This window comes from Ictalurus furcatus, chromosome 24 (genome assembly GCF_023375685.1).
Source record: "Ictalurus furcatus strain D&B chromosome 24, Billie_1.0, whole genome shotgun sequence".
In the NCBI taxonomy this organism is placed as follows: domain Eukaryota; kingdom Metazoa; phylum Chordata; class Actinopteri; order Siluriformes; family Ictaluridae; genus Ictalurus; species Ictalurus furcatus.
This window is the reverse complement of record NC_071278.1, coordinates 14,601,399-14,613,592: the sequence shown is the minus strand read 5'-3', so window position 1 is coordinate 14,613,592 and position 12,194 is coordinate 14,601,399. Positions and strand designations below refer to the sequence as shown.

Here is a 12,194-nt window from a genome sequence, read left to right as displayed (position 1 = left end):
AGATAAGTAATTTTACAATTTGCTGCTGGCGTGCATGCTTTTCCCACATAAAAGTTTTGAAACACATTTAGATCGGATGTTAAGCATACTGCCTCGGGAATATCCAACTCCTGCTTACAGTGCAAGGTCCCTGAACCACTGCACAGGACATCATGGGCTGGTAATGGCCAGTGACCAAAAGGCAGTGAGATGGGTTTTATCATCAAGGGAGGCAAAGTAGAAGGTCTGTGTATAACATTCATTCATCAGTAACCACGTCATCCTGGTCAAAGTGGATCTGGAGCCTATCCTTGGAACACCAAATGGAGGCAAGAATACACCATGGAAGGGGTCTCAGTCACATGCAGACACATAATTACACATTCCTTCACACCTAGGGGCAATTTAGAGTCACCAATCCACACCGACATGTTTTTAGGAGTAAAACTTAACCAAAGTGGAAACCGGCACAGACGCTGTCCACAAAGACAGTAATACAATGGATTTAACTTTTCATCTCCTTGCTGGAAGATGTTAGTTCCCAATTTCTCTTTTAGGTCACTAGACCTTTCATTGTCCTTCATCAAATGATCTGAGTTCATTACTCATAACAGTGAAGTCACCACTGAAAGATTTAACTCTTCTTCAGTTTCCCTTTACTGCAAAGCTCCTTCCAAGCATTACATAAGCATCCCGGTTTATCTGTCAGGATTCTGAAAAATAAAAGTAAAAAATAAAAACACTCAGAAGAATTATCTGTATGCATATCGAGTATGGGGAAGACATCTTCAAGAATCGTGATGAGATATTTATGCCATAATGCCCACCCGTAGTTAACAGACCTATCTGGTATGTTAACTAGACATTAATATACCAAATCATTTCATTTTTAACTTATTTAGGACTCTGTTAGAAAACTGTTTATTTTTAACCAACAAATAAAAAAAATGTGAGGGTTAATTTTTCAAGCACTCGTTCTGAATCATCCCCCTGAACAGGCTCTACATAATCAGAGGTTAAATTAACAACATTGCAGAGCAAAGTTCACTGTGTCATGGCAGAGCAAGCGACACTTTGAACAACGTTTTTATGATCTTATAAAGAACATATTATCTTATCACTAGCATTGATGGAAACTGGAATATACTCTGTGTGTGTGTGTGTGTGTGTGTGTGTGTGTGTTTTGAATCAATGCAATTTAGAAATGACAGTGTGGTTTATATTACATCATGTCATGATATGCAGCCAATGAAGGTTACATTATAAACTTAGCCTGTAGCACTGTTACATTATTTTTCTGTTTAAAGGTATCAGATTTTATCTTTCATGCTTTTGTTTAATAGTATATTTTCATAAATAGTAGGGGGAAAAATGTTGGAATCATTTTTAATGTTACTACTAGTTTGTGTATTGTCTATTACCAGTGCTCAGAAGAATGCATGTTATGTATAATGATATTATAATTTTTACTGTCTCTCTTGCACTCCAGCCTTCATGCCTAAGGCACAGCAGCCTTAATCTTGTTGTAAATGAAACTGTTCCAGCTTGAAAGTCATAAATCAGCAATTTGCCACTGTCTTACCATAAGTAAACCACACGACTGTCCCTGTAGTATCTGTGGTACATTAGCACACATAAGCAAAACTGATTAAAGAAGACATAAGAGGATTTAGACCTTTATTCAAGCCAAGAAAATATGCTTCAGATGAACATGTACCAAAACTATTAGTGCACTATTTTTTTTACAAGTCTTTTTATTACACGATACTTTCAGCATCTAGAACTATTATCTCTTTGTTAAAACTCTGCAAACAAAGCTTAAGCTAAAACAGCACTATAATAGTTATAAACTTCACACACTGTCAGACACAGCTGTTAAATATAATGACACCTTCGGCCATTTGTCTGCTGTATATTTTGCTGATGTTAGATACGAAAATCATGATCCTTAGCAGATGAGTGCAAAGACTTTAAATAGACAAAAATATGACCTTGAAACAAATATTCAGTGGGTTCAGTGATTAATATCGAATCGTGAACCACTTTAGTGTTAAAAACAAAAATAAAAAAACACTTACAGTCCCATCAGAAAGTATTGGAACAAAAAGGCTAATTCTATTTTTTTCATTATACATTGAAGACATTTGGGTTTGAGAAAATATGAGATGATAGATCAGAATTTCAGCTTTAATTTCCTGATGTTTACATCTAGATGTGTTAACCAACTTAAAACATGGCATCTTTGGTTGGAGACCACCCAATTTTTAGGTGAACAAAAGTATAGGAACTGATAGTCAAATATTTTATACTATATATAAAACAGCATCCAGCTGGTTGACATCCAGCCAATGACATCAAAAAAATGTTACATTTTCTTTCGAGTTGCTTTTTCAGGCTTATAATGCAGCTTCTTTCAGTTGTTGTTTGTTTTGGGGTGTTTCTCCCTTCAGTAGGCGATTGACTTGGCAGGATTAAAACCTTCCACTTCCCCCCCGATGAAGTCCTTCGTTGGGTTGTCAGTGCTGTTCGGGTCATCGTCTTGCTGCAGGATGAAGTTCCTCCCAATTAGATGGAATGTGCTTCTCTGTAAACTGAATTCATTCTCCTGCTACCATCATGAGTTAGATCATCAGTAAAGATTAGACAGCCCATTCCAGAAGCAGCCACGCAAGCCCAAGCCATGACACTACCTCCACCATACTTGACTGATGTTTTTCTGAGCTCCACACTTTGGCCTTTCCATCACTTTGGTAGAGGTTAATTATGGTTCAAGAACTTTTGTGGCTCATCTCTGAATTTCTTTGCAAATTCCAATATGCCTTTCCAATTCTTACCGCTTATGAGTGGTTTACATCTTGTGGTATGGCCTCTATATTTCTGCACTTGAAGTCTTCTTCAACCAGTAGATTGCATCTTCACCCCTGCCCGGTGGAGGTGCAGGGGTGATGTTAGTGATGTCACTAACTGTTGTTTTGGGGGATTTTTTCATAGCTCTCACAATGTTTCTGTCATCAACTGTTGTTTTCTTTGCCCAATCTGTTCCTTGTCTGGTTGTTAATACACCAGTGGTTTCTTTCTTTTTCAGGACATTCCAAATTGTTGTAATGGCTATGCCCAGTGCTTGTGCAATGGCTCTGTTAGATTTTCCCTCTTTTCTCAGCTTCAAAATGGCTCTGGTCTTCAAATTGGTCTGATCTTCATGTTGGTTTTTCACAGGTAAAACCTAGGGCTCAAACCATGAGCAGACATTCAGAGCTGTTAATTTTTTAAAAAAAATCAATTTAACATGACACACCTAGGCAGCAGGAAACAAATAGAAGTCACATGTCCCAATATTTGATCACTTGAAAGAATGAGTGGGTTCAAACAAAAGGTGCCATGTTCTAAGTTGTTTAACACAACTACATGTAGATATGATGAAATGAAAGGTGAAATTCTGATCTACCTTCTCATATTCATCTTTTGATCTCAAACCCAAATGTCTTCCATGTATAGCGAAAACAACTGAATTGGCCTTGTTGTTCCAATACTTTCAGTGGGGACTGTAGGTTAACAGACCTTAACACATGTTTCATACATAACACACTAAATCAACTTAATTAATATTCAGTTATTTAGTTTTCATTAATAATGTTTGTACTAGAAGCTTTCATACAAGTTTGATTAAAAGTGTTATGTTATCAGCATTTCATGTTCAATGTTAAAAATGACAATTCATCACGTTCAACGCAACTGGCTTACTAGGTTTAGAAATAGCTTTCTAAATGTGATACATGGATTCATCACAGCCAGTATATACTTTAACACGTGAAATTTTCCTTTGGAATGTTTGAGCATAAATTCAAACACTGACAGTGTAATTACTTGGTTCCATTTTCCAGACACATTTCCTCTTTCATAAGCTGCGTTTTTTTACAAATGTGTGTTTCAAGGTAAATTAAATCTCTGACAGCTCAAAAACTGAGACAAATAAAGCAAATTTGTTAGCAAGCTGAAAAAGAGATCCAAAGTGCAAACCTTCAACCCCTAGAGAACAACAATATCCACTGCAGGCTGAGATGCAGCAGATGAGGGTCTGCAAATGCCAGGATATAAACCAAACTTCTAGTAAATAATTTTACTTAGTATATAGCAACTATGCTGCACATACTCAAACAGATCTCAAAAACATGCAGGACCTATTAGCATCAGGATATTCATGAATGTTACTCTATATCAGAACAGAAAAGTATTCAAAGTGCATTGTTTTTTAATACAGAAGCTTAGATATTAAGCAGACAGCTTTCAAGTTTTAGTGTAGCAGTGTCTGCAACTAAAGTGTTTTTGTCAAACATTAAAAGAGTATGTAAATATACACCTGTGAGTGGTTTTTCAGTTGTCTTATTTTCACTACACACTAAGAATACAGAAGTCTCGGGAGATTGGAAAATAAAGTGCATTACTCATGATTTTGAAACACCCTTGTTATTCAACAATTGTATGTAACGGAATCAACCAATTTGACAAAATATAACGGACTTGGTGATTGCAGGGAAAAGGGATAAACACAGCGTACCCCCAGCTTGAGCATTAATCTGAGGCAGGAGTTCTTAGATTGTACTCATGCAGCGATGTTGTGTTTCCCCCACAGTCCACATACTGGTACATCTCCTGAGAGACCTGCTCAGCGTGGCCGAAATACACCGTGGTGACCATGACCCTGCAAAGCAAGAGTCAAAACGTGAAATGTTATCCCTGTGATTCACTAAAGAAAATGATTAGAGTCACTTGTGCTTCTCATTCACTTCAGGGAATATCTAGGCATTTACGGTGAAATACTCACTGCATCATGACTACAATGTTGTGCACTTTGATAGTCTGCATGGTACAGTACTCACTGAAAAATAAACAAGGTTGGGAAGAGTTAGTTTTGCTGGCCTAGACTGGGCCGGGCTACAAGAGGTGTATTAAATCACTGACTAGCTGAATGTTCACATGTGCATGTTTGAGAAATAGAAATGGATATCCAGCAAAAGGAAATTCTTGGAATATGAGCTGTGAAGAATGTATGTTTCTGATGCGTCTTAACCCGTGTGCTGTGTTAAAGACAGTGTTCCATCTTTGGCAGTTAAATTGGGCAGGTTCCTTAAAATAATTCAAAATATTTATTATTAACATTTATTACCTATTGTTGCATTAAACCATTTAAACAACCCACCAAACGATTTACAGTTCTTTTCAGAATTGATGGTGTATGAAACACGTTTAACTGAAATTACACCACTCATTCACAAGTAAATTTGAATATTTCAAGTACTAAAGTGCATAGACCAATGAAAAACCTTGCTTAGTGATTATCGAAGGCTAGACTGCTAGGTCAAGGTTGGGCTAAAGATACTTGCATTGCAAGTTTAGTTTACACTGTAACATGTCTTACATTGTATCAAGAAGACTGCAACAAAAAACAGACGGAAAAAATAGTAAATTTGTGAAATCTGACAGGAACACAACAAGACGATTAAGCTCCTCTGGTTTGCCATGGTCGCTATGGTGATTGTGAATGTGAAGTATCCTATCAGTGGATGTCATTGTACTGGTAGGTATTACTACAGGGTAATACCTACCTGCTCATACACTTACATACCCCTTACAGAATCTGCCAACGTTAATCATTTTTTTAAAAAAGAGGGATTGTAAATTGCATTTTGTTTTTTTATTTTTTATTGTTTACATAAAGTCCACAAGACACAATAATAACTGAATTTACACAAAGGAACCAGCTCAAAAGTTTACATACGCTTAATTTTTAATAGTGGGTGTTATTATCTGGATGATCAACGACTGGAATACAAAACTATTACAAAAGGTGCAAACATTCACTGATACTCAAGAAAGCAACACACTACATTAAAAGCCAGGGGATGTAAACTTTTGAACAGGATGATTGGTGTAAATTACTATTTTGTTTAAAGAGATTTTTCCCCCCATTTAGTACTGCCCTTCAAAAGCTACATAAGATATTTACATGTTCCCCAGAAGACGAAATAATAATTTATACTAATCATCCTGTTCAAAAGTCTACACACACACACCCCCCGCAGGGGTGTAACCTGGCCTGGGCATGCAAATAGTCTATTTACAAATACATTTGAAAAAGTTTTGTTTTTGTTTTTTAAATGGAGAAGAATCTGGGCTCAGCCCCAGATGATTAACAGTTCAGCTAACACCCCTGCCCCCTGGCTCTTAATGCGTTACTTTATTGAGCATCAGTGAATGTTTGCACCTTTTGTAATAGGTCATGTACGAGTCCCTCAGTTGTCCTCAGAGTGAAAAGATGGATCTCATCAATATACAGCCGCTGTCGGAAAGGGATCAAATATGCAGACAATGCTGGAAAACCAGAGTGTGCAGGTCCTGGAGGATTTTTCTGAAGAGCAGTGGGCAGTTTAACTGCTCAGGACAAACAAGGGACTCATGAACAACTCTCACAAAACATAAAAACAGTCGTTGATCATCCAGGTAACAACACACAGTAATAAGAACCAAGCATATGTAAACTGTGCTGTGTGAAAGTGTGTGCAAGTCTTGGTGCGTTTGTATGTATAAATTGAAAGCATACTTACTACATGTAACTCATTTCATCAGCTATAATGGTAGGCACCATGTAATCAATCTGAAACACAGAGGCAACATCAGTATACAGCATCTTAATCCTGAATTTTAAAACCAGATTGAGATGTAGAGAGTAAGTGATGTGTTGTGATAAGTCTAGATAATATCAAACGATACTGCTTAACCTGATAAATATCATTTATCAATCTAAAATTCTACGTAAAAGGCCTACCTGCTTCATGTCAAGTGGGCCGATGGTGGTAATATTGCTAACGCGGGTTTTTCCAATCACAGTCTTGGAGAACTGCACCTGAGCTGTGATGTTGGCCACGTCCACCGAGTAGTAGTTGTTGTTCGTAATATTCAGCGTGTTCTATAAAAGAAACCATAACACGTTGTTAAGAAATGTGAAATTTCCTCTTTATTACTTATACATCATATTCAGTTCTTGCTTTAAGAAATGCCGCTGGAACGCACATAAACACACAAATGTGAGCTTTGTAGAGCTGCTTTTGTAAAGATTAAGCTGAAATGGTGATGTGTGCTTACAGTAATATTGAGATACACAATGTGCTTGGCCTGGTCGTAGGTGACATATACAGACTTCACCCCCACATAGGTTACATCAATGGAGCGTGGAAACAGGAAAAACACTGCCAGGCCTGAGAGCAGCAGGCAAACGATGACCGAGGCTGACACATATAGCTTTCTATAAAACACACACGATGATGATGATCATTGTTTTAAATCGTAAACAAAATACATAAGCAGAATATGAATTAATACATTAGCTTTAATTTAAAAATGCAATTAATCTTTGCATTACATTTTGATATGCTTGATTTGGGTGATACACGCAGATAAAAAAATTTAATTCGGAATAATATAAAAGTTGCCCATAAAACAGAACTAAGACTACATATTTATGCCATAAAATATGTATTATTTTTAAACTGATCTACAAACATTTTCTACTGCTATGGGCTTCACCGTGCTGTTTGAACGCATCTGCACTGACTGACAGAGCAGAACAAATGGCACTTTAATCACTTACTCAGTATCATTACTATGAAAATTATTTGTAAAGTTTGGATTTGACACTTCTTTGTAGGTCACCTTAATCCCCCCCCGCCCTTTTTTCCCCCTTTCAGCCTAAAAAAAAAAGAAATTTTGATTGGGTGTACTTTATTTTGTTTCATATTTATGAACTCAGAACATTCTCCATTTACCAGGACAGAAAGCAAGGACACAAATCAAAGGAAAACAAGACACTAATGAGAGATGGAGGAAATTTTGGAAAGTTCAAAACACCTGCACAACTGTCAATCATTCCAGAGTCCTACGCTGATTAGCTCATCTACAGCGAATACTGTAGAAATTAATTCATTTAACTGTATTTATATTATTAGTACTCTATATTTTTATTTGTCTTTCCTTGGTACTTGTAACGGTGGAATCCAAATGACAAGCTAGGAGTTCTCTAGGAGTATTTAAATTTCATAAAACATACTTGACATGCTTCTGATGACATACTTCTAGCTAACATAGTTCATAGAGTATGATCATTACAACCAGTCTGTGCTTACGTTCTCCTTGGCCTCAGTCTCTGGTCGCTGTATGGAATCAACGCCACCAGCTGATTTTCCTGACCTGCAAGAAAAACATCTTTCAGTAAGTCGACCATTTCATAGTCTTTTATAGCAATTTTTCATTTGACATTGCGGTAGACACAGTGGAGATACTAATCCAAATCAAGTTCCATCCCTATCCTGGTTAAGTACCTGTGTGTCCCTCCTACTGTATAGCATTAGCTGTACTATAGGAGTTTTCTGAAGGTTGTGGGCTGACTTTTATTCATGGTCAGGAACTGACTAATCCGTGTCTGTTATTACAGTTAACTGACTGATGAAACGCCACTCGAATTTCACATTTTTTTCCTATGACAAGATAAAATGTAAAAATAGGCATAAAGCATGTTAAAATGCTGTCAAATGTCACAGTAATCTCAGAGCTCAACCCTTATAAAGCCAAGTGTGAAAATAATTCCATCTTCCTACAAACAAACTGAATGTTGAGTGAAAACACTGTCACAATATCCATCCTTTTCTGTGTCTGATCTCAAATAGCAGTAAGGTATTGGGCCACCACAAGGCAAGTCTCTACATCTGTATTGGAGGATAAACACTATTCTTCCAAAAGATATTCCTTCAGTTGGTATCTTGATGATGATGGTCATCAACCAAAATCTCCTACAGGTTTTTAATTAGATTGAGCTTTGGTCATTTTTCTAAATTACAGCGGATTTGGGCCGAGATGCATCATGTGACTTCGTCACAACGCACATTCAGCCAAAGCCCTCTTCGATTCACATACGTCGAACATGTGTACAGCTAAAAGGTCTCATTTACCAACAAACTTCACAGCAAATGAATGTGCAAAATAATTTCATGCATTTTGTTCCAAAAAAAAAGCCTGTACAGACTGACTGTATTATGTAAAGGACTGCTAGCTAGTTTGTGGAGGTAATGTGTGCCTTGTTTTTATTTGAATGATGTAACATTTACCTCGTGGAATCCTTCCAGTGCCTTGGCATGTTGGGCAGGTGACGCTGTCCCTGCCAGTAAACTCCACGTAGGGGAACTGAGAGACATCCCCGCCGCCCTTGACATCCTCACTCGGCATGCGGTTGTACTCAGGGCCAGAGGTCAGGGTGGCGTGGCACTCCTCATGGCATGTCTGCTTGGACAGGTGGGAAAGTGCCTTCCCCATGATCACACCTGGCCTTTTAGAGCTAAGCTTTCCCTCAGAACTAAAACGCACAAGAAATAATATCTCAATAATACAGCAATCAAATCAAATAGGGCACATGTGTCACAACTCAAGGCCTGCTCACCAAATGCTGCCTTGTGTTGTTTCAGCCAGTGTAAACGTAGTTCAATGTAGTACACTAAACTTTATTTTTTACCTCATCCTTATTACACAGAGAGAAATTATGGTAACTTGACTCATGATCAGCAAAGATTTCACGCTTAAACAAGAAAAAGAAGAAGAAAAAAAAAACATTTCCAGTAAGAGCACAGAAAGACATTAATCCCACTGCAATCAAAATATCTCCTTATAGATTACATTTTAACACAGCAAAAATCCACTTGCCTATTAATATTTATATTTAACACACGACATTCAATTGCATCCAAGATACTGTAATGAAATACTCATAGTGGCGCCAGTGGAATTTAGCCCTTTCTACAACTCCACCTACAGGGACCAATGCAGCAGCTCTTAGGTCTTTCAGTTTGTTCATGGAATATTTCAATAGAAGCATATTTTAATATGTCATTGTGGACGTTGTATACGCTCACTGAATACTTTTTTTTTTTTTTAGATACACCTGCCTACACACTAATTGCCAATTCCATCAGGTACCTCCAGCATTTATTAGGTCACAATTATTGGCTGTAGTCCATCTGTAGATAAGCTACAAATTGTTAGCAATCCTCTACGCCATCCATTAATAAAAAGAGATGACATCAGCAGCAACACTGATATAATTTGAGTGGCATGGTGAACCACTTGTGATGCTTTGTATGAGGAGATTTTAAACACCTTAATGTCACTGCTATGTTATGAATAAGCACCTGAACAAAAAGCTCCGGCAAAGATCAGTCCTGGGATCAGAAATTAATACTGATAAAGGGCTTGAGGATTCATTCATTCATCTTCAATACCCACTTTATCCTGGTCAGAGTCGCAGTGAAAAGTCGAAGCCTATCTCGGGAACACCGTGTGCAAGGAGTGGCTAAACCTTTGAATAGGACACCATGCACATAATTTTCCACAACTTGGGGGAAATTCCACATATGGCCATGTTTAGGGAAGTGTGAGGAAACAGAAAAACCCAGAGAGACACCCACATGGACCTGTTAAACTCAGTACAGACAGTAAGCTCAGGATCGAACCAGAGACCCAGGAGCTGTGAGGCCGCAGCGCTACACCATACTGCCCAGGTTAGAGGATGATAACGCAACATATATCCTTTAACTGTACACTTACAAGGTGACAGTCGGTAAATATTTCTAAAAGAATTGTACACCGTATTTAAAAGATACAGCAACACAGCTGGACATGACCCACTCATACACTCATACATCTGTTTGTTAACCCTGGACGCCTCCCTGTCCCGTCCTGCACACTTTGATTCAAACAAACGCCGCTTCCTGAGCCGAAGTGCTTGTGTTTACACAGAGAAAACACAAAAGAAAAAAAAATGTCCAGGACTGGGGTTACTCCAGGACCACTTTAGCTCACTAATGTTATTTGAGTTGAAGCTCATGTACGTGTTTATTTATTTATTTGTTTGTTTGTTTGTATTTTACCTACCGTAAAATACAACAAACCAGAAAAACACGGTAAATTACCCAGAGTGTGAAACTCGCCAGTCTAATTATGCTGGGACAACGACCGATTCCCAAACGGCTCCCTATTCTACAAGACCGACCCTAGACAGCTACGCTGTAAAGCCACTGTGTGTTAATAGAATTAGTGCACTTATATAGTGGGAATGGAGCTATTTGGGACGCAGCCAACAGCAGTTCTAATTTTTGATCACAACATGATGACAACAAGCCAAGCTGCAGTATATATTAATGTTTTGTAAGGGAAATATTTAACCCTTACTGTTACACGTCTAAAACATAAATAATTAAAAAAATAATCAAGCTATAATTTGGCTAACATTTTAAAGACAGCTAATGGTTGTATAAATTAACTTGACTGAAGTGCTTTACTACGCTAGCTGGATTGTTAGCGAGGTTTAGCTCGTATTAGTCAGCTGCAAGACAAAAGCATCCAACTGGATACAACATAACTTGCAGTATTCAACCACTATTTTATTTTTATACCAATGTTTTATTTCCTTACCCGCTTTAGTTATTTCCTGTGAAACTCCCCTCTGTTCCAAAACCTGTTTATTGAGCGACGGCTGTTTCTTCTTCTTGTGGTTTATTGTAGGTCAGTCCGAGGAGAAGCACTGCCCCCCACTGGAAGTGCGTTAAATAACACAGTAGAAAGTGTAGTTATCAGAATGTGAATCAAAAAGGGCTTTACTGCCAAGTGTGCAGCTCTCACACACAAGGAATTTATTATGGTAAGTGGATAATAATAATAATAATAATAATAATAATAATAATAATAATAATAATAATAATGTGACACGTGATAAGAATTAAGTAAGAAAAATATATAGAAGACACAATAAGCTTAAGGAAGAATAGACATGGTGCAGATGCTATGTACAGCTATGTAAGGGTTATTGCAATGTACAGAAGGTAATAGAATAGAATTTATCAAAAAATATCTAAATATATCTCAAATATATCTAAAATAATAAGTCAACTACTGCAGACTAGGGCTGGGCGATATGACAAAAATGTCATATGATACATGATGTGTATCACAATATATAACTTAGCTAACAAACTGTCTAAACAGCAGTAAAATATTTGAAAAAAAACATTAAACTCAGTTTGATGATGCTTTTCTCTTATGCCTACAAAGACAAAGAAGATATACATAGTTAAAAAAAAAAAAAAAAAAAAAAAAAAAAAACTATGTAAAATCAATGG

General features: G+C 37.3%; 1 protein-coding gene across 1 annotated transcript; it reads right to left on the bottom strand.

The window, feature by feature from the left end:
• Positions 1–1,627: 1,627 nt before the first annotated feature.
• On the bottom strand, positions 1,628–11,599 carry tmem106bb (transmembrane protein 106Bb). The gene is made up of 8 exons (XM_053612637.1): positions 11,491–11,599; positions 9,135–9,379; positions 8,157–8,220; positions 7,120–7,279; positions 6,803–6,943; positions 6,582–6,631; positions 4,802–4,855; positions 1,628–4,678 (listed from the first exon to the last, which is right to left on the bottom strand). The coding sequence occupies exons 2-8, from the start codon at positions 9,337–9,339 to the stop codon at positions 4,549–4,551; spliced, it is 804 nt and encodes a 267-aa protein (XP_053468612.1). The 5' UTR covers positions 9,340–9,379; positions 11,491–11,599; the 3' UTR covers positions 1,628–4,548.
• Positions 11,600–12,194: the final 595 nt, after the last annotated feature.

Coding starts and splice junctions, on each gene's coding strand:
- tmem106bb (XM_053612637.1), bottom strand. CDS start 9,339: ATGGGGAAGGCACTTTCCCACCTGTCCAAGCAGACATGCCATGAGGAG. Junction 7,280..8,156: donor AGACTGAGGCCAAGGAGAAC/GTAAGCACAGAC, acceptor TGTGTTTTATAG/AAAGCTATATGTGTCAGCCT. Junction 6,632..6,802: donor GCCCACTTGACATGAAGCAG/GTAGGCCTTTTA, acceptor TCTGTGTTTCAG/ATTGATTACATGGTGCCTAC.